The sequence below is a fragment of the Drosophila sulfurigaster genome, chromosome 3, assembly GCF_023558435.1.
Source record: "Drosophila sulfurigaster albostrigata strain 15112-1811.04 chromosome 3, ASM2355843v2, whole genome shotgun sequence".
Taxonomy (NCBI): domain Eukaryota; kingdom Metazoa; phylum Arthropoda; class Insecta; order Diptera; family Drosophilidae; genus Drosophila; species Drosophila sulfurigaster.
This window is the reverse complement of record NC_084883.1, coordinates 40,409,409-40,435,940: the sequence shown is the minus strand read 5'-3', so window position 1 is coordinate 40,435,940 and position 26,532 is coordinate 40,409,409. Positions and strand designations below refer to the sequence as shown.

Here is a 26,532-nt window from a genome sequence, read left to right as displayed (position 1 = left end):
TATATTAATATACAAAAATATGTCTTAGTATATTTAAATTATATTTTGAAGTTTTATTTTATGGTATACTTAAAATGCAGTAGTATATTCTAGCACAAAATATAGATTGTGGTATATTTTAGTATTTTTCGGTATACTAATTTGGTATATTTTAACGACAATACCGCTTTGTTTTGCTTATATAAAAAATGGATATCGGTTATGTCACGGTCGAGCACGCTCGACTGTAGATTTCCTACTCGTTTTAATTACTTCGATTCTTTATAATACTTTATGGTTACTACTTCGTTGCTTGCATCGATCGTCATGAAGTTTTCAGAATGCATTCAATACATAAGTGCTTGACTTGTCTACCAGCAACGCTTTGTAACCTCTACCCTTATCAAAGTTGTCGGAGTTTTTTAATTAATAACTATAATTTCAACTTGTACAAATCAGCGTGGAAATCTTTTAATTGTTTTACTTGTAGCGGCGATAGCCGCTTATGATAACTCGGTAAATTTGTGTGTATCTGAGCTTTAAAGTATTTACGACTCATTAACAATTTAATGACGACCCAAATTTGATGTAGCAATAACTCGATGACTGTTTGGTTACATATGGAATCATAAAGTTATGCGACTCGCCTTATCTGTTCGAAACGTAAAGAAATATATAAATCAAAATATCATTATTAATTGATGGATTTATAGCTTTAAGCTTGCGTGTGCAACTTTCCATTGTTTGTTTCGTTTTATGCAGGGGGAAAGTAGTCTGAACTTTATTGAAATATTGTATTGAAAGCACACCGAATTGTAATGCTCTACATACTGAGATCATTTAACTTTAATGTGCCATGTGCTAATTATGTGGAACTTCCCCTTTGGAGAGGAAATCAATCAGTTATGAAAACCTGTCGAGTGATTTTTACACCTTCTTCTCAGATCATTTACAAGAGAAGCGTGCAGATTAATGGGCATATATCCGGCATAACGAATCTTAATTACACATCAATTAAATGTAGACATTAAAACGCGTGCTGCAAAACTCTTTGGCACATAATTAATGAATATTGGCGCCTCTTCTTCAGAGCCGTTGGCTATCCAGTCGACGAGGCTTTTATTATATCGATTAAAGTCAGTGACGCCTTAGAAACTAGGAAATCAGTTTATTAATCGCAAACATAAAAATATGAATAGCAAATTTCACTTTTAATTGATTTTTATTGTGGCAAAAGAATGTGTGCTGAGTGAAATTTTATGTGTATGCTGAGGACCCGCAGAATTTTGTTTGTGCTTTATTCATGTATTCTTTTATGCTTTCAAAGACCTCCAGCTGTTAAATGGCACAAGCTAAATAAATAGCCAAAAGCGTGGATCAATTTTTTGGTTCTCTTTCTCTCTATCTAATGATGTCATCACTTGGACATTTGGCAAACAAATAACACAAAAAAAAGAACGCACTCAAGCTTGTCACTTGACCCAAACAAATTTTCATACAACAAACACTTTTCCCAGCAAATTCGAATTCAAATTCGATTTGCAAGCTGTAAACTGTAATTGATTATTGAAGAAACAAAAATACCGTTTAAATGCGCGCCCAAAAAATAATAATAAAAAGAATTTCACTGTCAAACTCGTTGATGCGGCGCCCACTCGAATTCCATTTGCATGCCAAATGAGCGCATGTCACAGGCAGGCAAAAATACAAATAAACGAGAGAAAAAAAACAAGCGCAGAGAAAAAATAAATAAATAAATACGGTAGCTGGTTCGGGGCTGCGCGCATGCGCAGAACACGACCGCAAAGAATGAGTTCCAGCCACTGGCGTTGGCCCATGTATCTGTTAGATACTTAGATACAATCGCAACGCAGCTGCTGCCGATGGATGATGTCATGTTGAAGTTTGTTGTCTTGGTGTCTTGTGCGCATGTCTTCAACGAGGCAACGCGACGCGACGCGGGTGTAACGCCCCAGGGGGGCGTAACAAATGCCAAACACAACCACACACAATAGCCAAAAAAAAAGAGGGGAAAAAAATAGTAATTCATAATAAGAAAAGAAACCCGAAAGCATAAGTAATGGCAATAAGGAAGAAGGAAAGACGCGGGGCAGCAAAGCACACACACGCTGTCTATTGACTAATTTTTGCAAATAACTTTTGGAGCAGCTCACAACAACAATAATAGTAATAAAGCAAAAGCCGCCATAAAAAATGAAGACAAGAAGACAACAACACCCAACCAACCGAATGCCATTTTGTAGTCATGACAATAATGAGCCAAAATGTTTGGTAATCATTTTTAAAGTGCCTCAACAACGAATTTGACTGCAGCTGACACAGAGATGATAGACGCTTGAAGGCAGCCTGAGTGTGTGTAGCCTGGGAATTAATAATAAAAAACAAAAGTGATTATAATGGCCAACCAGATTAGTTTAAGCAAATAAATGTGCATGTTGCTTTGGTATGTAAATAATTCAATTGAAAGTGTCTGTGCCTCAATTTATACGGATTTGGCTTGAATAAAGAGAATTTATTACTATTAAATTGAACTTTTAAGAGAGATTTAAAGAAATATTTAAAATTGAGACAAAGTGAAATTTATGGAGCTGGAATTTAAAATTATTTTGGTAACAGTTTCATATATTAATTTATTGGAAACTTGAATTTCAGTTTCTTATATTGATTTATTGGAAACTTTACTTAAAAATGAGTTCTAACAAAGCTAAGCTACAGTCGAGCCCGCTACCTATATTAATAAAAGCAAAATAGTGAAAATACATACAATACAATACAGAAATATTACTGAAATATACCATTGGCTATATTTGGTAAATTGACTGCCTACGAAATATACCATAGAGGTCAAAATATACTAAATTCTCCGATTTTAGACAATATCTCCTTAGAACTAATTTCAAATTCAAGTTTTGAACATATTAATCTAATAAACTGTTACCAGAATCAAATTAAAAACTAAAATATTATTCAGCATCTTGAACTGATCAACACCCAATATAAATATGCACGCTTCTAACAGTTTATTGCATTCCAAAGTTTACACAATAAATATCTGTGATTGCATGATATCAAACTGTGTCGACAAGCTGCAGATGGTGTGGACCACTGAGCTCCAATACGAGTATAAACTAACCTAACCCAAGGCTGAACACAGAAATTTATGACCTCGATTAACAGCATCTTTTTATATGAGAGAGAATTGACACTCCCTTTTTTTTGTTTATTAACTGCTTTTCTTTTGCCAAAGTTATAAATTTTCACCCAAAGTTATTTACACGAGAGTTGTACTTATAAATAGAGATACTAGAGAATTCCCGTTAGGGTGCTGTCAAAAAGATAAAACGTTACCAATAAATACAAGGTTTACTACAAGGTTTACTTTTTTGGTTTTTTTTGGGCTGGGTGCTGAGTTTGCTCTGATCTCGCCCTCTATTTCAATGGGATTTTGGACGAGGGATTTTCTCTTTTTTTTTCTGTTGTTGTTTTGGAAATTGTTTAGCATGCGAGGCACAAACAAAAGAATTTACGAGTATAACATTGTGTTGTTGTCTGACTGACTAACTGACTGACTGAGAGTGGCTCTGACGCATTTTGTTGTTGTAGTTGTTGTTGTTGTCATTGAAGTCAAAACTGAATTTTAATTTTCGGCAAGTGATGAGGTAATTTTATGCATGAATTTAGTAGAGACAACACAAAACAACAACATGAACAATTCCCAAATTTAGGCAAAACACAAAAAACAACCTTGCTACAGGTCTCATTATTTGATAGTTCTACAAGTTCTGTCGCGATGAGAGACAAAGATTGGGAGAAGAGCGAAATTAGAAATTATCATAATATTTTTTAGTGTTATCTCTTGACGATCGCCCCAATAATTAAATTCCAATGCCCGAAATGATAATGATTAGACACAACTCGAAATGATTTTGCATTTTTTTTCTGCTCAGCAGATATACTATAAAAACCATACAGAATCATATATGAAAAAAAAGAAAGAAAGAAGAAAATTGGCTTATGTTTATTGATTTATGCAAATCTCTCGAGGTTATTGCACGCCTAATCAGCGGGTAGTCCAAAAACTCTTCTCGATCTCTTCGGGGAGTGTGTTTTGGTATAAACACACAAAGAAGTTCGTCTTCTACTCTTGAGCAATCTTCAGTGTGTTTTTGGGGGGAGGCGATGTATAAATATATCGAGTCAGACACACAGAAATTTAAATAGCACCTCCTGGCTATATGTCGACACATGTGCGCCGCATGTTCCACTTCTCTTCCCCTCTCGCCAACAACTAAAACCAGCTGCTCTCAGTCCTTCAAATCTCTGCTCAATCCTTGTGCGCATGCGCAGAGTGTCGTGTCTCGTGTTTATTTTAGTTTTGCCTGTAAACAGGATGCTCTCGCTCAGTGCTCTCTCACACTCTCTTGAGCACAGTTGTTGTTGTTCTTGTTGTTGCTGCTGTTGAGACGGTGTGTTTGTACTTTCCTGTTTTATTGCCCCGACTTCTTCTTCGTTGTGCTGCTATTACCGTTTGACACTAAAAATAGTCGGAGCATGTTACGATGCAGCTGCGAGGTGTTTGCCATATACCCTATAAAGTGTAGAGTGCTTGAAGGGAGTTGTTCGATTGATGTAAAAGTAAGAGTTATGCTTAGAAACATTTATAATGGATTTGTAAAAAAAAAAGGAAAAAGGTTTTTGCAGAAAAATATCAGTGAATTCAATTATTTTTTATTATATCGTGTATATGTTAGAAAAACTATTAATTAAGGAACTCCATAAATAAAACATTGGCAACGAGTTAATAAAACAATTTTATTAAAGCATTAGGATTACAATGGATGTCTTTTTATTATCGATGTGTGCTCATGTAGTTATTACCTAATAATGGTTAATATTTTTTAATACAAATTAAAGCAAAATTTGTTGGGATAACTATTGATCAACAACGTTCTTAAAAAAGTTATAAAGTTGGCATTTAAAATCATTATGATTAAATAAACTTTAACTTTCTTCTTCTTTTATTATAAATAAGTGATCTAAACTTTATTAACTTATATTAAAGATAAAAGAGAACTTTCAAGAACTACTGATGAATCAAACCATTATTCAACAATATAAATTACAGTTTTTAATTAAATTATAAACATGATTTAGTTACTATTACCTTAAGATCACTGAACATGAACTGCAGTAACAGGGTATCTTTGCGTCTTTAAATCCAGTCTTCTCGTGATCTGCTTCCTGGGGGTAATCGTGTCGTTTGGATAATATATGAAATGTGCTATGCACTTTGCTTTAATAACTTTTTGTGCTAAAGCCTAAAGTTATGCCTCAGTTTATGCTATGTGGATGTGGGTGCCGCCTCTTATTACACACACTTAGCCTACATACAACTAAACGAGTAAATGTGTAGAGTTTGGTATGTAAGTGCGAGTAAAGTTCGAGAGCAACAATTGAGCGTCAGAGATAACAAAGTTTACGGCGCACCGCACCTGTTATCGGTGTATATGGTAAAGTTTATTGTCACGCTGTTGTTGCTGATTTCATTGTTTGGTTTTCACCTCTTTTTAATTGATTTTTCACTTTATATACCCACTTTACACACAGTGTTTTCCTCGGCTTGTTTGCACAAGCCAACATCTACGAATGTCTTCTAGATGACCTCAGAGCAAACTCCCATAAAAAGGGGCGTCTCAAAGATTTACGATCATTAAATAATAATGGGCTTCTCTTCATTTCTTATTTGCATGATGTCATTGGCATGATCAATGAGTTTGTCCATTTTTGGCAAATGAATTCTCGAATGTTTTGTATCCTCTTGAATTTATGGCAATTGGGATTTTTGGGGGCTAAAAATATAACTCGGCCAGTTATTTGCACATTGTTGCGTGCATAATCTATAGGCCGACATATGTGCAAGGTATGCGCCGATAAGATAAGTCGATATACGCGTCCCTGACTAAACTGTGTTTCCCCCTTCCCCCCGCTGCTGCTTGTATTTTGTTTGCTTTGCTTCTCTGCGGTTTTTCAGCAGCAGCACAGTTACAATTCATGTGTTATGCTTAATTTTCGTATTCGCCTTATCGTTTTTAAGCTTTAGTGCGGCAGATAACGATAAAAAATGAAGGAATTCACCATACGCAGAAACCGACCGAAGAGACTTCGAAGAATTCGTTTTTTGCCACTTTCGTTTTTTGGTTGTTTTTGTTGTATTTTTGTTAGCAGCTCTAACAAACATTTCAATTGCTTACGACTCGCGGTGCCGCTATCTGATAAATCAAAAGGGGTGAAAAACGCCGAAAAAAAGCTTTTGCTACGCCTGAAAAAGAAATATAGGCAACTCTCCAGTGACCAAACGGCGCGGGCAGAGCGAGCAACTGCCTTCGATTCAGCGTATTAACCGAAAAGCAAAAAAGGAATAAAAAAAAACGATCTTAGTGTGCGCCGTTTTACACATCCGAAATTAATTAAGTTTAAGAACTAAATGGTTTTTCCCTAAAAACCATACGAAATTATCAGTTAATCGGGTGTGTGTGAGCGTGTGTGTGTGTAAGCCAGATTTAACCATGGAATACAACAGCATCTTACGCTCAAACTTCTCGCGAAATGAGTATAGACGATATATATCGTATGAGCGTCAGTCTTTGGGTAGGTTAAACTTGAACTTCCCCCCAAAAAAAAAACCACCCAAAATCGAATTACACAATAACCAACCGACCTCTGCCCTTATCTACTTTGTGATAAGCTTGTGAATTCTTTTCAAAATGTTGTTAATGGATCATCTGACATATCTACATTTCAAGAGTAATTTTGTGTGACACTAGAACTTGACGACTGTTTCCTTTTTTTAACTGCCTAAAAGTTACGTAATCCGAACGATCGCAAAGTTGATATAAAAAAGTAATCATTATTGACATAAATTAAAGTGCGGCACAGCTGATACCCTGTAAAAGTGTTGTCCTCCAGCTAATGTTTACTTTTATAAAAGTGAAAAGGTTTTTCTTATTTACTTTCGACCTATCTCAAGTGTTTGCTTAGATCAAAGATTGTTTTTATCTATGACAAACTTGAGTTGCAACTTGCAATAAATAAGTAAAGTAGTCGATGGTTTTTAGTATACTTTTTTAGCAACCAACAAGTTTTCTATCAATTGAATTCAGTATACCCTCCTTATCAATTTTTATTTGAGCATGGTGAGAACTCATTTGGTAAAAATTTATTGCTGATAATAGCGGCCGGAATTACGACATAGCTTCAAATGCTTTTTTTTATTTTGGTAGCTTGGAATGTAGTTTTTTTTTTGTCTTAATCTATATTACTAGCCGCTAGGTCGTATCATATCACAAAAATAAGCCATTGACTAATAGTCAGAGGTATTGAAACTACGTACGCTTCAAAATAGACATTACGTTTGACGAGAAACAAAAGCTCAAAGTGCTTTTCGGAAACGTGCCTTAGCTCGTCAAACTAGCTATAGTTACTTATGGAGACAACAAAGTTTGCAATTGCTAGATTAAGCAGGGAATTGGAATAATCTATAATCGAAATGACGAATGATGTCATTTTTGAATGACATCTTTATAAATAACTTTGACAGCTATTTGTAAGGTGTTATATATGCTAATATTCTTCTTATTCTATTATCTTATTCTATTGTTATTCTTTCTTGAAAGTTCTCTTAACCACGCAAGATATAAAAAGTTCAAAAAAAAAAAATATTTTTAAAAAAGTAATTTAACTAATTTGAAAAAATGCAAATTGTATATTATTATAATTCGATTGTTATATTTCCTAAAAAATTTCTTCATTATTAAGTAGTAAAAGTTCTAGTCAAATATTTTACGAAAATTCAAATTTTATTATTTTTTTTTTTGTTATATTTCCGTAAAGGCTTCCCCGTTATTGGGTAATAAAAGTTCTAAAAAAATATTTCTTAAGTAGGGAATTTTAAGTTATTTGAAAAATTTTATCATTTGCCCGATAACTATCCATTGAAAAGGAAATAAGAATGGTATTTACACGTATTATGTTGAGGGCCTCTATCTGCATACAAGGGCAACCAATGAACCGTAATGTCTCTGTACAAATACCATATAGCGTGTATGTATATATAGCTAATGCCCATTAATTACTTTGACTTGCGATAAGTGGGCGCAAAAAAAAAGAAGCAGGCAATAACAATACGACAGAAAATGTTATCGAGCCAAAGCACTGAGCTGTTTGTCGAACTGTTAGAAACGATATAGCGAGAGAAAAAAACCGTTTTCTATCTAGGTGTAGCAGCGCCCTCTATTGATTGGGGGCGGTTCTACCTATTGTGTGTGTGGTAAATCAAAACAAATACTAAACGTTTTTTTGCACTTTTATGGCTTTGGTGCTAACAAGCTAATCCCAAGCATTTTTTCTCGACTTGTTTTTTTAACTTTTTCTGTAAATTTTATTTATTTTTTATGTTTTTTTTGTATTTTTTGTAGCATCACAATATGAGCCCGGTGGCTATTCAACGCTGCAGGCGTCGTCATCCAGCCGCGGCTCAACGAACAACATGACGCAGCGCGATGGCATTATCAAATTTGAGAATGAGCGCATCAAGACGCTGCAGGAGGAGCGTTTACACATCCAAAAGAAGACCTTTACAAAATGGATGAATTCGTTTCTGATCAAGGTAAGAGAGAGTGAGTGAGTGAAAAACTTGCATTGATTTCATTGAATGATATTTCATTTATACATATGTATTTCCCCGATAGGCCAAAATGGAGGTCGAAGACCTATTCACAGATCTAGCCGATGGCATAAAGCTGCTCAAGCTGCTGGAGATCATATCATCGGAGAAACTGGGCAAGCCGAACAGCGGACGCATGCGTGTACATAAAATCGAAAATGTCAACAAGAGTCTGGCATTCTTGCACACCAAGGTAGGTCTGACAACAAGAGAGAGGAAGAGGGGGTAAATGAGAGTGTGAGAGAGAGAGAGAGAGAGAGAGAGAGAGAGCGCTGATGAGTTGCCCACGCATTTGTAGAAAGTGCAAGTCTTGTGAGGCAGCTGCGCGTGGCCGTTGCGTGCTTTGTTTGCCACATTAGCCACGACACTTTAGATGCAAGACTGCAACTGCCACATAACAGCAACGCAACATACATAAAACAAATACAGCAAATAAATGTACATTTCTGTATATACACATTTATTTAATTACTTTTTTGCTCAGGCGCAAAAAATTTCCTAAATATTTGCATACTTTCTAATGCACGCGTTGCATATTTTTACTTCTGATTATTATTATTATTATTATATCTTTTTTAAGTATTATTTCGTTTCGTGCTGGCTGGCACATTTTCCGCACACTTTCTTTGCCTGAATTTGATTTTAATTGTGCAGGCGAGAGTCGCAAATGGAATCCGTAGAGCAAACAGACAGATATTCAGTCAGACAACAATCTGCAATCTTTTTCCTCTTCTCTCTGAAGCTAGCGTGCGACATAGTTTCGCTTGAGGTCTAGTCTTCTAGCTAGCTGCTTTAAGCTTAATCTAATTAGAAACAATGGCGCTTTTAATGCACATTAAATGCATGTAATTTGTACCCATTGCAACAACTACAACTACCACAACGACACCTCACACACACACACATACATATCTTGTCTATAGTTGTTGTCTGTCTTTGCCACTTTTGTTTGACGCAGTGAAAGTTGTTGATTTTTCGTGTTGCTGTTGTGTGTTTGTTTTATTTCACTTTTTTTTTTGGGCTTGTCTTTTGGTTTCTGTGACATCGGCATTTATTGCATTTTAATTGGTTTTTCAGCTTGAAGAAGCAGCTGACTGAACAGTTAAGGATCTGGCACACAGCTCGTCGTTTGTCAATGAAGCAAATAACTTTTAATTCTTTGCATACCCTTTACTTAGAGATTGAAGAGGGTGTGATAAGTTAGTGACAGGGCGTATGCTATAATATTGGTTATATTTCATTAGTATGCAATGCATTCCGCATTTATAAGCACTCAGTTCCCACGAACTTAAAGCGATAGTGAAATTATAGGAGTTCAAAATTTTCATTAGCAAAGACATAGTACAAAGTTGGTTTTAGAATTCCACCACACCTCTAAAATTGAAGAAAAAAGAGATATAGTATTAAATATTTTCTTTTAACCAATACGCATTTTCAAGTTGTTTTAGATTTTTATCACCCATATAAAAGTTTATAAAAATAAAACAGTTAAACATGTTAGAGATTTGCTTAGTTTTTTTTCAGAATTTTGAACATTTTCCTATATACAAAATTATTTTTTATAAAAACTAAAACTGGTGAACAAAAGTTTTTTTTTTAGAATACTACCTAAAACGTAAAGAAAAACTTCATTTAGGAGCGTTGATTAAAACTACATATTTTATTTTATAAAAACTTAATACAGTATTATTAAAATTTCAGCTCCCTCTGAATTTATTTATTACGGCACACATAATAGTCGAGCAGACTCAGCTGTGAATATCTATACTTTGTAGCAGTAGCGATTAATCAACTTGTAAGCGGATCAAATGCTCAGCTTTTAAGATAAAGATCAGTCGTAACTTATGCTTTCTTCGCCTATTTATCTTCGAGTGCCTACCTGACCTACTATTAATTCAAATGAACCTCAGAACGACCCAAAGACAGTCGGACGGACAGACAGACAGAGACGGACAGAGTGTCAGTCGGACATTGGGGGTCAAGCACCTGACAGCGAGGTATTCGCTCTGATAATGCGTGACTTGTTGGCTGGCCCCAAAGGCAGCTCCAGTTCCAGTTCTCTCTTTGGTTCACTTGTTTGCATCGCTTTGTTGTGTGGTGTCTTGTGAAACTTGGGTAACTCGATACGCGCAGCTTAGCGAAGCGTTGATAGACAGCTCCCCTCGCTCCTCTCCCTGTATGGCAACTAACTGAATGCAAATTGAATTGTTGGTGTCTATTACAGGTACGCTTGGAGTCCATTGGTGCTGAGGACATTGTCGATGGCAATCCCAGATTGATCTTGGGTCTCATCTGGACCATCATTTTGCGCTTCCAAATTCAGGAAATCGTCATCGATGTGGTAAGTAAACAAATTGAATATTACTTGCGAGACTTTATAATTAAATTCTTTCCTCTTTTTAGGATGAGGAAAACGAGTCGAGCGAGAAACGTTCAGCCAAAGATGCGTTGCTGTTGTGGTGTCAACGCAAGACACATGGTTATCCTGGCGTTAACATACAGGACTTTACATCCTCGTGGCGTTCCGGCTTGGGCTTCAATGCGCTCATCCATTCGCATCGCCCCGATCTGTTCGAGTACAGCACCATTGTCAATTCAAAGAATTCCAATTTGGATAACTTGAATCATGCCTTCGATACGGCTGCCAATGAATTGGGCATACCAAGGTAAAAGCAATTGATAATGCATTGTTTATTGATTGAATGCAACATTGATAGCGCTATAAAGCTATAGTAGTAGTTGTAGTAGAAATAGATTGAGTGTCATTTATAAATAGCTTGCAGCATAATTGCATTTAAAGGGATCATCAATGAGACAATTTATGTTGTGTATTCGTTTTGCGATTTTATTAATAACATTTAAATGCTTAAAATAATGTTATGTCTTAGAACAGGATAATAGTAAAAGAAATGTTTATTAGAGAACGTGTTTTAAATTGTAAACAAAAGGACTATTTTGGAATTTTCTTCAAAAACAGTTTATAACTCTTTCTTAAGATAATAGCAAAAGAAATTTTTACTAAGATGATTTAAATCGTAAAAAAAAGTACAAACTATTTTGGAATTTTCTACATAAAAAGTTTAATGTAAAGAACATCTTATAAGAATTAACAGAGGAATAAGTATTACTCTTAATTTTAAAGTCTTAGTAGATCAGTGAAACGATTAGGTAAATGTTCGCTTAGCAAAACTTTTACTTTTGGAAGCTATTTTGGTAGATAATAAATGTTGTAATGCAATTATTTGTAGATAATCTATGCAGCATATAACATATCCCAAATTCTATGTTTACATTAAATATATTCATAATTTTAATATTTCATATTTATTTCCACAGTTTGCTCGATGCTGAGGACATTGATTCGGCGCGACCGGATGAGAAGTCGATCTTGACCTATGTGGCCTCATATTATCACACCTTTGCCCGCATGAAGAACGAGCAGAAGAGCGGCAAACGTATTGCGAATGTAAGTAACACACCTGGATTTCCAATTTCAATTTGGAATTGGAATTCGAAATACGTTTTGTAACTGGGTTTGGTGACACACAAGTAAAGTCAGGGTCGGGGGCAGACGTCGTCGGTCGCATCGTCTCATTTGCATGGGTGGGCGATGTGGCGCAGCTCTGCTGCAGCGTAACGAAGAGGCCAACAGAGAGTACAGCGTAGTAGTTAACGCTCTACTTCACATTGAATAGCCATCGCCACGATCGGGGTTGGGCCTTAGAAAGTTGTCTAAACTAGTCTCTCTCCCTTGTGTTTTTTTTGTAGATTGTGGGCCAGCTGATGGATGCCGATCGCAAGAAGATGCACTATGAACGCTTGACCACAAATCTGCTCAGCTGGATCAGACAGAAAACCATTGAGCTGGAGCAGCGTGATTTGCCCAACTCACTGGAGGGCATTCAGCGTGAACTGTTGGCGTTCAAGGAGTATCGCACCATCGAGAAGCCACCCAAGTAAGTCATAATATAAAAACTAACTCAGTCAACATATTAATATTTATTCTTCTCTTTAGATACAAGGAACGCAGCGAAATTGAAGCTCTTTATTTCACGATCAACACGCTGCTCAAGGCGCTCAATCAGCCGCCGTATAATCCCCAGGATGGCCAGCTGGTCAACGACATTGAGAAGGCCTGGCAGATACTCGAGTATGCCGAGCACAATCGCGAGGTTGCGCTGCGCGAGGAGCTGTTGCGTCAGGAGAAACTCGAGCAGTTGAACTACAAGTTTGAAAAGAAATCGGTGCTGCGCGAGGGTTACCTAAAGGAAATGATTCAAGTGCTCTCCGATCCGCGTTATTTGCGTCAAGTGGATGCCACGCTGAAGAAGCACGAAGCCATCTCCGCTGATATCTTGGCGCGCGTTGAGCGCTTCAATGATCTGACGGCCATGGCCAATGAGCTGGAGAAGGAGAATTATCATGGCAAGGAGCGTGTGAAGCGTCGCGAACAGGAAGTGATGGACAAGTGGCGCAAGCTGCTCGAACTGCTCGAGAATCAACGCTTGAATCTGTCGCAAATGAGTAATCTGATGAATTTGTTGCGTGAAATTGCCAGCACCACAGAATCGGTGCGTGAGCTGCAGCAACAATTTGCCTCCGAGGATGTTGGCCCTCATTTGCTGGGTGTCGAGGAGCTGCTGCAGGCGCACTCGCTTCAAGAACTGCAAGTGAACACCTATGGCGAAACGTTGAAGCGTTTCAATCGTCAGGCGCTGCCTTACAAGAACTCCGAGCATAAAGATGCTGCGCTGTTGGCTCAGCGTCTAGCACAGCTGGAGGAAGCGTATTCGCAGCTGCTGAAGTTGTCGGCACAGCGTCGTGCTCGTCTCGAAGAGGCGCGTAACTTCCATCACTTCATGGAGGACTATGATAACGAGGAGGGCTGGCTGGTAGACAAGCAGCGCATCTGCAAAACGGGCATCACAGCCAAAGATTTGCGTGCCGTGCTCTCCCTGCAGCAGAAGCACAAAGCGCTTGAGGACGAGATCAAATCGCGCAAACCGAAATCGTCGCAAATGTCCGAGGCGGGCAAGCGGCTGATCGGCGAACAGCATCCGCGTGCCAGCGAGATCAAGAGTCGCATTGACTCCCTAGCCGAGCATTGGCAAGCGCTTGAATCCCTGGTGGAGCTGCGTCGTCGCCAACTCGAAGATGCAGCCGAAGCGTATCAGTTCTACACGGATGCCAACGAGGCGGAGTCCTGGCTGAATGAGAAAATGGCGCTGGTCAACTCGCGGGACTATGGCAACGATGAGCCCTCGGCTCAAGCGCTGCTGCAGCGCCATCGCGATCTGCAAGGCGAATTAAATGCCTACTCCGGGGATATACTCAATCTGAATCAGCAGGCGGACAAGCTGATCAAGGCAGGCATTTGCACCTTGGAGCTTACCGCAGCAGAACCCGATTTGCCTGAGGTTGAGCAGGAGGAGTGGGTGAATGAGACGCGTCTGGTGCCCAAGGAGGTCTGGGAGGATGAATGGGTGGAGAAGCTCGAGCACAAGAAGGTAACCGAAACCAAAATGCTGCCTCATGTGCGTTCGCTATTCCCCTTCGAGGGCCAAGGCATGAAAATGGACAAGGGTGAGGTGATGCTGCTCAAGTCGAAGACCAACGACGATTGGTGGTGTGTGCGCAAGGATAACGGCCATGAGGGCTTTGTGCCCGCCAACTATGTGCGCGAAATCGAAGCACGTCCCGTTGCCTGCATTGTACCTAAGGCGGAGAAGGTCAAGAGCCTGCAGAAGGTGAAGAAGACCATTCTGGTGCGCCAGGTGGTGCCTGTGAAGCGCATCAAGCCGGTGAGCGTGGCGCCTAAGCCTTTGGTGCAGCGTCGCACCAGCAACCAGAGCATCAACGAGAATGCCGACAGTGTGGAGAAGCGTCAGCAACGCATCAATGCCACCTACGATGAACTGCAGGAGATGGCACAAAAGCGTCATGCACTGCTCGAAGATTCCATTCACCTCTTTGGGTTCTATCGCGAATGCGATGACTTTGAGAAGTGGATGAAGGAGAAGGAGCGCATGATCAAGACCGATGATGGCGATGGTGTTGACAATGCCAAGCGCAAGTTTGAGAAGTTCATCACCGATTTGTCCGCCGCTTCGAAGCGTGTCGAGGAAATCGACGGCGCCGTCGATACGTTCCGTCGTCAGGGACACTCTCAGTTGGACAAGATCATTGCCCGTCAGCGACAGATTCATCAAATCTGGCAGCGTCTGAATAATGCAAAGGCGCAACGTGAAAAGAGTCTGGAGGGTGCCTCGAGTGTGGAGCTCTTCAATCGCACTTGCGACGAGGCCAAGGTCTGGATGAGCGAGAAGATGCTGCAACTGGACACGGCTGTCATCACACCCGACTTGAAGACAGTGCAAGCGCTGCAACGTCGTCATCAGAATCTGGAGCGTGAGCTGGCTCCCGTGGAGGATAAGGTGAATCGTGTCACATATCTGGGCAACTCTGTGAAGAACGCATATCCTGCCGAGCGGGACAATGTGAATGCCCGCCAGCAGGAGGTGCAAGACATGTGGCAGCAGGTGCAACAACGCGGTAGCGAATTGCGCGCTCGCATCGAAAGCGAAGTGGGTCAGCAGATCTTTAACAACAGCGCCAAGACATTGTTGGCCTGGATTGATTCGGTTAAGGATCAACTGAATGCCGATGAGTCGGCTCGTGATGTGGAAACAGCAAACAATCTGCTGAAGAAACACAACGATCTGGGCGATGACATCAAGGCGCACGACAATGAGTTTGTTGAAGTTATCCAATTGGGCAAACAGTTGTCTGATGGCAAACCCAACATGGCTGAGACTGTGCAGCTGATCGAACGACTCAAGGCCGAACAGGATGCCATTCACCGCGGCTGGGGCGAGAAGCAAAAGTGGCTGCTGCAATGCGTCGAGCTACAGATGTTCAATCGCGAGGCTGATAAAATCGATGCCACCACCAAGAGTCACGAGGCCTTCCTCGAGTACAACAATCTGGGCGTAAGTTGATGGGCAGCAAACTGAAGTTGAATTTAAATTTAATAATCCTTGGTTGCTTCCAGTCATCGCTGGATGAGGTGGAGGCTATACTGAAGCGTCATCTGGACTTTGAAAAGAGTCTCATGGCTCAGGACAAGATTCTCAAGGGCTTCTCCGACAATGCAGACAAGTTGATTGCTAACGATCACTACGATGCCAAGTAGTAAGTAGACTTTGGGAGAAAAAGAGTTAATTTTTAATCCGTCTGTCCGTCTGAGCGCTTGTTTGAAGCGTCATATTTCGAAGACTCTAAGATCTACAGCTACTAAACTTGTAGATAGATAAACCCACTTGTAGGTGGGTTTATTATGCTCGTTTTAGAACGCCTCCTGTCGCTTTCATTCCATATGAAAAGCTAGTTATGAAAGCTGCACATGAGCTACAATTTTAATATGAAACTTATCAAATTCGTTTTTTACTTTCTCTAGCATTGGCGAGCGTCGCAAGCAGGTGCTGGGCAAACGCAAGGCCGTCAGGGATCGTGCCTTCGAGCGCAAGCGTTTGCTGCAGGCTTCCAAGGACTATCATAAGTTTGCCGCCGAGGCTGATGATCTGAAAGTTTGGCTGCAGGACAAGACCAAAATTGCAGGCGATGAGAGCTACAGGGATCTGAGCAATTTGCCGCGCAAGCTACAGAAGCACAAGGCCTTTGAGCGCGAATTGCGTGCGAACGAAGGCCAATTGCGCAATGTGAACAAGGATGGCGAAGCCTTGATTCAGGCCGAGAACCGCGTGCCCGAAGTGGAGCACCGTGTGCGCGACTTGAACAAGAAGTGGAAGGATCTGTTGGCACTGTCCGAGGACAAGGGCCGCAAGCTGGAGCAGGCGGCATCGCAGCGTGAGCACAATCGTGCCATTGAGGATGCCAAAAAGAAGGTTGATGAGTTGGATGGCGCACTCAAGAGCAAGGATGTGGGCAACGATTTGCGCAGCTGCAAGGATCTGATCAACAAGCAGCAACTGCTTGAATCCGAGATTACCATTTGGGATCAAAAGGTGGCCGAGCTGGTGTCCACAGGCGATGACATGGCACATGAGGGACACTTTAATGCCAAGAATATTGAGGACGAGACCAAGGAGTTGCAACAGCGCTTCAAGGATCTACGTGTGCCGACGCAAAGACGTCGCGAGAAGCTCGAAGAGAGTCTCAACTTCCACAAGTTTGTGTTCGAACTCGATGCAGAGTTCCAATGGATCAACGATCACTTGCCCGCAGCCAAATCCAATGAGCTGGGCCAAAATCTGCATCAGGCACAATCGCTGTACAAGAAACACAAGAAACTCGAGGCAGAGATCAAGGGTCATCAGCCCATGATCAATAAGGCGCTGCAAGCCGGACAAGCTTTGGTTGCCCAACAGCATCCCGAGCAGAAGAATGTGGAGGCGTTGTGCGATCAACTGGAGCAGGCATGGCAAGATCTGGAACTGCATTGCAATGAGCGGACGCGCAAACTGGAGATGTCACTGAAGGCACAACAATATCTGTTTGATGCCGGCGAGATTGAGTCCTGGTTGGGTGAACGCAACAATGTGCTGCGATCCACGGAATATGGCCGCGATCGCGATTCAGCCGCCAAGTTGCTAACCAAACACAAGACCATCGAGCTGGAGTTGGACACATATTCGAGCATTGTCACCGAAATGGGACACACATGCGCCGCCATGATTGCCGCCCAGCATCCCGATAGCAAAGTGCTGGCTGCCAAGCAGCAGCTCATCGAGAAGATGTTGAAATCGTTGCATAAATTGGCCTCACAGCGACAGATGCGCCTTATGGAGAGTCTGTCCAAGCACGAGTACTTCTTGGAGTCAGATGAGGTGGAGCAATGGATAAGGGAACAAGAGCAAACGGCTTCGTCGGAGGATTACGGTCAGGACTTTGAGCATTTGCAGTTGCTGCAGAATAAGTTTGATGATCTGAAGCATCGCGTTGAGGTCGGCGCCGATCGTGTCGATCAGTGTGAGCTGCTGGCCAAGAAGCTTATCGATTCGGAGAGCACCTATGCCAATGAGGTGGAGAAGAGACAGGAACAACTAAGGTGGGTATAAGTAGAAAGCGATTAGTTTAACTACTGTTTAACAACAGTTTTTTTCTCCCTTCATTACTATTGCTATTAGTTTGAATTACTAAATAATCTCTTTCTCTTTTTAGAACGTCTTGGGAAAATCTCCTGAAGCTGCTGAATCAACGCGAGCAGAAACTGCACGCCGCTGGCGAAATTCATCGTTTCCATCGCGATGTTGCCGAGGCTTTGTTCCGCATTCAAGACAAGAATGCAGCGCTTTCCTCGGAGCTGGGCAAGGACTTGAACTCTGCGCTCGCCTTGTTGCGTAAACACGAGGGATTCGAGAACGATTTAGTTGCTCTTGAAGCACAATTGCAAGTGCTCGTCGAAGACTCTGTGCGTCTGCAAGCCAAATATCCCTCGAATGCCACTGCAATTGCCCAACAACAGGACAAAGTGGTTGCCGCCTGGAACGATCTGAAGGAACGTTCGACGGCGCGCAGCGATCGCTTGGCTGCTAGCTCCGATCTGCAGACATTCCTCACCGATGTGCGTGACATTGTCAGCTGGTCGGCTAATTTGCGTGCTGCACTCCAAGCCGAGGAGCACGTCAGTGATGCCGCTGGCGCCACAGCATTGAAAATACAACACGATGCCATCTATGGGGAAATCGAAGCACGTGAAGACAAGTTCCGCTATCTCAATGAACTAAGCGATTCCATGGTCCAAACTGGACACTATGCGGCAGCTGATGTCGAGGAGAAGTGCGCAGCCATGTTGGATGAGCGCCAGAAGCTGCACGCTGCGTGGAACAAGAAGAAAATCATGCTGGAGCAAAAGATTGATTTGTTCTGCTTCCTGCGCGATGCAAAACAGATTGATAATCTGTCCAGCACACAGCAGGCGGCGCTGAGCAGCTCTGACTTTGGTCAGACTGTCGAGGATGTGCAGAATCAGATCAAGAAACATGACGAATTCGAGCGTGTGATCCAAACCCAAGAGGAGAAGGTCGCTTTGCTGCAGGAACATGGTCGCAAATTGATTGAGCAACGTCACTACGATAGCGCCAACATACAAACGATACTTCAAGGAGTGCTCGCACGTCGTCAGAAGGTCAAGGATCTGTGCGCCGTGCGTCGCTACAAGTTGGAGGATGCACTGCTCTACGCCAAGTTTGTGCGCGATTGCGCTGAAGCGGAATCCTGGATTAACGAAAAGCAAAAGAAACTGGAAGCAGATGCCGCCAGCTATGCTGAGGTTACCAATCTGGATGAGAAGATCAAGAAGCTGCAGAAACACCAAGCCTTCCAAGCCGAGGTCTCTGCCAATCAAGGACGCATCAAGGAGATTCAAGACACGGGCGTTATACTGCTCAGCAAACAGCACGAATCATCACCTGAGATCAAGCAGGCCATCGAACGTGTGCTTGCCGCCTGGCAGGGATTGCTCGATGAGCTGGATCAGCGTGGACGCGGTCTCGAAGAGGCACAAGACATACTCGAGTTCAACAATCAACTGGACAAGATCGAGGCCTGGATACGCGACAAGGAGATGATGGTGCAAGCCAGCGACACGGGACGCGATCTCGAGCATTGCAATGCGCTGATGCGCAAGCTGGATGATGTCGATTCCGATATGCGTGTGGATGATCAGCGTGTGAAGCACATCAATCAGCTGGCTGACAAGTTGATCAATCAAGCTCAACTGCCTGCGGATACGCAGAGCGTGGACAAGCGACGTCGCGATTTCAATCACAACTGGCGACAGCTACAAGGAGCACTCAATGCTTATCGTGCGCTGCTGGGCGGCGCCAATGAGATTCACGTGTTCAATCGCGATGTAGACGACACCGCCGAACGCATTGCCGAGAAGGCGCTGGCCATGAGCTCAGCTGATACCGGACGCGATTTGGCTGCTGTGGAGGCGTTGATACGTCGTGAAGAGGCGCTGGAGCGTGACATGTCCGCGGTGAAACAGAAGATCGATGAGCATGAGACAGCAGCAGAGTATTTGATACGCAAGTATCCGGAACGTGGTGCCCAAGTGATTGAGCGCAAGCTGCAGGAGCTGCACAAGTCCTGGGGCAATCTGCAGAGTCTCTCCGTGAAGCGACAGAGCGTGTTGAATGAAGCTTACCTTGTGCACAAGTTCGTGTCGGATGTGCGTGAGCTGGAGCTGTGGGTCAACGATATGGTCAAGAAGATGAATGCCACACAGGCGCCATCGACGATCAATGACTGCGAAACCCAACTAGAACTGCATCAGGAGCGCAAAGTGGAGATCGAGGGTCGTGATCAGGCATTTACCCAACTCAAGCAGCACGGCGAGCAGCTAAGCAGCCAGGCTAAGCAACCGGAAAGCGTTAGACGTTATCTGAGCGCATTAGAGGAGCTGCATCAGACGCTGCACGAAGCGTGGAGCGAGCGTGCACGCGATCTAACCGAAGCCCATCAGCTGCAACTGTTCAAGGCGCAGGTGGAGCAAGTGGAGATCTGGCTGGCCAACAAGGAGGCGTTCCTCAACAACGACGATCTGGGTGATTCGTATACCGCAGTGGAGCGTCTGCTGAAGAAGCACGATGCATTCGAAAAGCTGCTGGACGCCACGCATGTGGATGATCTGCAAAAGTTCGCCAACAGCATACTCGAGGGTGACCCGAAAGATGCTGATTTGATTCGCGAGAAGCTCGCCTATGTCCTGCGTCGCAAACAGAAGCTGCAGGAGTTGTCCACGGAGCGCAAGCATCGTTTGATGCAATCACTGCAGCTGCAGGAATTCCTGCGCAGTCTCTACGAGATCGATCGCTGGCTGGTGCAAAAACTCCAGGTGGCATTGGACGAGAACTATCGCGAGCCAAGCAATTTGCAGAGCAAGATCCAGAAGCACACAGCATTCGATGCCGAGCTGTTGAGCAATTCACCGCGAGTCCAAGCCGTCATTAGCGAAGGTGAACGTTTGATTCGTGGCGAGCACTTTGCCAGGGATGAGATTGCCCAACAGGTGCAGCTGCTCGAAGGCGATTGGCTCAAGCTGAAGGCCGCCTCCAAGGCGAAGAAGGAGAAACTGCAGCAGGCATACGATGCTTTGGCTTTCAATCGCAGCGTCGATGAGTTCAACAACTGGATGGATGATGTTGAGGTGCAGCTGTCCAGCGAGGACTATGGCAAGGATTTGGCCACTGTTAGCAATCTGCTTAAGAAACACGAACGTATCGAGGCCGATGTGGCGCATCACAACGAACTGGCCGATCAACTGAAGGTGAAGGATGAGCAATTCTTCCAGCTGGATCACTTCTTGAAGCACGACATCCATGAACGTGCGATGGCCACCATTAAGCGCTACAATACGCTGCACGAACCGATTGCTATCCGCCGGGAGAATCTCGAGGATTCATTGAGTTTGCAGCAGTTCTTGCGCGATGCTGAGGATGAGTTGCAGTGGCTGGCCGAGAAACAGCTAATTGCTGGCTCTCAGGATTTGGGCAGCAGTTTGTTGGCTGTCCAGGGACTGCAGAAGAAGCACAATGCTCTGGAAGCTGAGCTGACGTCACAGGAGCCGCTGATTCAGGCGCTGCTGCAGCGTGGCCAGCAAATGATACGCGACAATCACTTTGCCAGCGAGCAGCTGCAATACAAGTCCGAGTTGCTGCAGAAGCAGCTCGTGCAGCTGCGTGATCTGGCAGCGATTCGCAGATTGCGCCTACTCGACGCCGTGGAGAGTCAACTGTTTTATGTTGAGGCCAACGAGGCAGATGCTTGGATGCGTGAGAAGCGTCCGATTTTAGCCAGCAGTGACTATGGACGCGATGAGATCTCGGTGCAGGCACATCAGAAGAAACTCGAGGTGTTGCAGCGTGAATTGACCGCCTTCAAACCCAGCATTGATAAGGTTAATAAGCTGGCCACGGGACTCGTGGAACGCAATCACTTTGACAGCGCCAACATTCAAGAGAAGAATAGTGCTGTATCGCAGCAATATGCCGAGCTGTTGCGTTTGGCTAAAGACCGTGAACTGCGACTCACCGAGTGCAAGAAACTCTTCGAGTATCTGCGCGAAACCGAGGAACTGCATGAGTGGGTTGGCGATCAAATGGCTGTCACAGCCAGCGAAGATTACGGCGAGGATGTGGAGCACGTAGAGCAATTGATGCTGGCATTCGAATCGTTTGTGTCCAACTTAAATGCGAATGAGGCTCGTGTTGAGGCCTGCCTGGAGCGTGGCGATCGTCTCATCCAGGAGAATAATCCGTACCGCAGCTCGATCAAGTCGAAACGCGATGAGACCAAACAACTGTGGGATGAGCTCAAGGATCTGGTGAATGCACGCCAAGATGCGCTCGCTGGCGCCAAGCAGGTGCACGTTTACGATCGTGTGGCCGATGAGACCATCTCGCTGATTAACGAGAAGGATGCCTCGCTTATATCCGAGGATTACGGCCAGGATTTGGAGAGCATTCAAGCGCTGGGACGCAAGCACTCTGTGTTTGAGGGCGAACTGATTGCCATCAAGGAGCAGGTCGATTCGGTGCTTGCCGAGGCCGTTAAGCTGGGTGAAATTTATCCCGATGCCAAGGAGCACATTGAGGTGAAGCGCGATGAGACCGTTGAGGCGTGGACAGACCTGAAGGAGAAGACCAATGCACGCAAGAGCAAACTGAGTCAGGCGGAGCAGTTGCAATCGTACTTCGATGAGTATCGCGATCTGATTGCCTGGATCAACGAGATGCTGGCCAAGATTACCGCTCCCGAGTTGGCCAACAGTGTTGCTGGCGCTGAACTATTGCTTGCCAGCATCAAGGATCATCATGCTGAGATACGTGCACGTGACGAAACTTTCGCCAATTTTACTGCCAACGGACAGCAGTTGATCAAGGAGAAGCATTTCCTTGCCCACGAGGTAGAGGACAAGATCAAGGTGTTGAAGTCGCGGCATGAGCTGCTTGAGCACACACTGCAGCAGCGTAAGGAAATCTACGAGCTGAATCTGGACACACAGCTCTTCCTCAAGGATGCTGAGATTCTGGAGCAATGGATTAGCAGTCGCGAACCGCAGCTGAAGGATGCTAAGCTTGGTGACTCGATACCACAAGTGGAAGATCTATTGCGTCGCCACGAGGACTTTGAGAAGACGGTGGCTGCCCAAGAGGAGAAATTCCAGGCCATCAAGCGTATAACGCTGTTGGAGCAACGTTTCCGCAAGCAGCTGGAGCACGAGAAGCTGGCCAAGCTGAAGGAGAAGGAGCGTCTGGAGAAGGAACGTCTCGAGCAGTTGAAGCAAAAGGAACTGCAGCGTTTGAATGATGAGCGTCGTCGCGCCGGGAAGCAGCAGGAGCATCGCAACAATGCTGCTGCTCAAGAAAAGACGCCGATCTTCTCGTCACCCATGGTCACAATCGGTGGTGGTAATGGCACCGCCAGCATGCCTGGCAGTGCCGCCCAATCGCCAGCCATCTCGCAGACACAGCTGCGTCCACAGTTCCCCGATCAGGATGAGCAATTGAACCTGCAGAAGAGCAGTTCCAGTGGCATGTTTGGCGATCGGTTGCGACGCGGTTCCGCCGATGCCAATGTTAAGCGTGCCGAGAGCATGAAGGTGCAGCCCAAGCAGCCAAAGCGTACGCCATCGTTCACCACAAGACGTCGCGCCCAATCCTTCCGCAAGAACCAGAAGGGCGAAGGCTTCGATTTGCCACCAGTGGAGATCCAGGGAATGCTGGAGCGTAAGCACGGTTTGCAATCCGGTGGCAAGAAGGCGCCAGTACGTTCATGGAAGCAATTCCATACCGTATTGTGTGGCCAGCTGGTTTGCTTCTTCAAGGACGAGAATGATTTCCTGCAGCAAAAGACAGCCACAGCGCCAGTGAACATTCTGGGCGCCAAGTGCGAGCGTGCCGATGATTACACAAAGAAGAAGTACGTGTTCCGGCTGAAGCTGCCTGACGGCTCAGAGTTCTTATTCGAAGCACCATCGCTGGACATCTTGAACGATTGGGTACGCAAGATTTCATTCCACGCTAGTCTGCCGCCAAATCTACAACTGTTGAGCTACGACGAGTCCATGAAGGTGAGTGAGAGCTTACAAAATTCTTAATATTCTCATATTTTAATTGTTAATTGTATTTATTCTTTGCAGCAACAATCGAGCAGCTCGCCGGACATTAAGGTGACCAGCAATGTGGAATCCCCCGTTAGTTCACGCAACTCCTCACCCGATTCACAGCGTCGCGCCAGCAGCGGCCAAAGTTTGGATGCCGCTGGCACAGCCACGCCCCAAATGGCCTTCCTGCAGCGTCAAATGCAACAGCAACAACAACAACAGCAGCTGCAACAGCAAATATCCTCGCAGCCCAGTTCACCCACATCGGGCTACGATCAGAAGCCACCGATTCCGCCACGCGGAGCGCCTCCTGTTGCCACAAACCGTCAGAGCCAAGAGAATCTGGTTGTCTTGCGCAATCGCCAAAGTTCCAGCAATGGTAAGTTACATTTTTATGCTAATCATAGATCCTTTATAAAGCTTAGCTTCGCTTGTAGATTTAACCGATGGACGCCTGCAACAATCGGCAACGCTGCCTGCACAGAATGGCAACAGCAGTCGGGATGACATTGCATTGAGACGCAACACGGAGGCCAGACAATCCGGTAAGTAGTCGAAGAGTAGTTCCCTTTCCCCTCTTTAGTTGTTGTTAGACTCCTACAGCTATTTGTGTTTGTTTTACACACACACACACACACGTACATTCACGCAACACTCACTCTCTTATCATCATTGTAAAAATGTGTCCCCCTCTCGAAACTCTCAATTCGATTCGATTCAATTTGATTCGATTAGATAATCCGCCACCATTGCCCACAACGATGCCGCCCTTGGGCAGCAGCGCCAGTAGTCATCATCCTCCCACGTCGCATAATCATCAATCGCCACATGCGGCGCAGGTGCAACAGCGCATCAATGCCTTCAATGCGGCAGCCAGTCAACAGCAGCAACAACCGGACTACTACAACAACAACATACTGCGGCAACAGCAGCAACATCAACACCAACAACAGCAACAACATTTGGCATCGCCACAGCGTGTGCCATCGCTGAACACTGGACGCATCGATTCGACGCGCAAGTTCATCGAGATGGAGGCGCATGCGCCTGGCAGCATTTACGGCAGCAACAGCAACAATAACAATGGACACAACAACAGCAGCACCAACAGCAGCACAACGACGACAAAGCGCACCATTAGCTACTCGAGCAGTGGTGCTAGCAGCAATGGCAATGGTAATATTACCACAACTACAACCACAACAACAACCACACAACAACAAATTGCGAGCAGCAGCCGCACGGTTTGGCATTTAACGAGCTCACCCACATCATCGACCAAATCATCATCGGGCTCCGCTGGGGAGCATAACAATGCCATCAGTAATCCAAGCTACATGGGTCTACATCTAAATAACAATAACGATGGAAACGGTGGTTAGCACACATCCAAAATAGATACATTATCTTCATATATGATATATCCTAACATATAAGACTTTACTCAAGATACTTTTCATCTTCAATATTTGTTTTTATGCTTAGTTTGGAATGTATTTTCTAAATGGTTTTCTTGCGAGTTGGCTATACATTCTAGTTTAGTTATTGGTTATGGTAGTTTCTAAGTCTACTTTTTAACTTTCTTCTCTCTTTGTTATGCATGCCTATGTTATATATTATATCTGTGAAGGTTCTACTGTGAAATCGGTTAAACTAACGCGTCGCTCTTATCTTCGCACGAGTTTACAAAGTATTAATGTCTTTACTTTCCGCTCTCTACGCTGGGTCCCTATTTTCCTCTGTTATCCCCTGTTACCTATTCCCTTTTCTCTTTGCTCCGGTCTTTTCTTCTTCTACTTTGCACTCACACTCTACATTTTATGTTTTTAATTCATTTGCTTTGCCTTTTAAGTTAAGCTGCATGCGCTTTTTATATACAACGCGCCTTGACTCCTATCATTATCAAACCATACTCACACCTCTCTTTACATAGGTTGGGGCAACAGTCGCTTCGAGAGCAATCGTCCCGTCTCACTGCAGCCGGACTCCATCAGCTTTACCCGTGTGTCTGCCGAAAGTTCCAGCGAGAGCGAAGCCCAGTCCATTTCCTCTGTGTCCGGAGTGAAGGGCAGCAAGAGCAAAGATGAGCGACGCAGCGGCATGTTCCGCATCTTTGGTCGCAAGGGTGGCGACAAGGAGAAGGAGAAGGAAAAGGATAAACGTCGATCCAGTCAAACGCCGCCACAGTGAAAAACAAAAACAAAACAAATAAACAATTTGCAAACAAATCGTTTCAGCTAAATTAACAAAAAATTGAGACAATTGCATTAAAATAATTGTTTTTGTATTTTTTATATAAATATATAAATAAAATAAATAATATATATTTAATTCGTAACCCAACCACACATTGCGAGCAGTGCAAGCAAGCAAAAGAAAAACTTCGAAATAAAAAGCGAAAATTACAAAAAAAATAAATAAATAAATAAAATGCGAAACAAAAAAACAACACAATATTATTGATATGCAAAAAAAAATGTATTTTTAAAATGAGTCTTGAAGTGTAAAACAATTATTATATATAAAGTCAATGTTTTAATTGCATTACAAAATGTAACTGTAAGTTTGTTCGTTGTATGCTTATGCTTAAATATAATTTTCATAAAAACAAAAAGAGAAACAAAAAAACAAAACGGAACGAAAAAAAAAACAAACCAATAAAAATATTATATTACATGTG

The 26,532-nt window shown here is 43.4% G+C and overlaps 1 protein-coding gene across 5 annotated transcripts in view; it reads left to right on the top strand.

Annotated features, from left to right (window-relative positions):
* LOC133840587 (spectrin beta chain, non-erythrocytic 1) overlaps positions 1-26,283 on the top strand; it is a 40,548-nt gene extending 14,265 nt beyond the window's left edge. The window contains exons 1-15 of one of the 5 annotated variants that reach the window (XM_062272500.1): positions 6,473-6,648; positions 8,475-8,665; positions 8,748-8,915; positions 10,947-11,063; positions 11,126-11,388; positions 12,059-12,188; positions 12,491-12,678; positions 12,738-15,711; positions 15,774-15,913; positions 16,179-17,789; positions 17,903-23,819; positions 23,889-24,231; positions 24,290-24,397; positions 25,483-25,542; positions 25,786-26,283. In XM_062272500.1, coding sequence (XP_062128484.1) covers positions 6,567-6,648; positions 8,475-8,665; positions 8,748-8,915; positions 10,947-11,063; positions 11,126-11,388; positions 12,059-12,188; positions 12,491-12,678; positions 12,738-15,711; positions 15,774-15,913; positions 16,179-17,789; positions 17,903-23,819; positions 23,889-24,231; positions 24,290-24,397; positions 25,483-25,542; positions 25,786-26,042 — 12,549 coding nt within the window. In that variant the 5' untranslated portion in view covers positions 6,473-6,566 and the 3' untranslated portion in view covers positions 26,043-26,283. Of the gene's footprint in view, positions 1-6,472; positions 6,649-8,474; positions 8,666-8,747; positions 8,916-10,946; positions 11,064-11,125; positions 11,389-12,058; positions 12,189-12,490; positions 12,679-12,737; positions 15,712-15,773; positions 15,914-16,178; positions 17,790-17,902; positions 23,820-23,888; positions 24,232-24,289; positions 24,398-24,587; positions 25,230-25,482; positions 25,543-25,785 lie in introns of those variants that run through there. The other 4 variants (XM_062272497.1, XM_062272499.1, XM_062272498.1 and 1 more) reach the window with 4 other exon arrangements.
* The last annotated feature ends 249 nt before the right edge of the window (positions 26,284-26,532 follow it).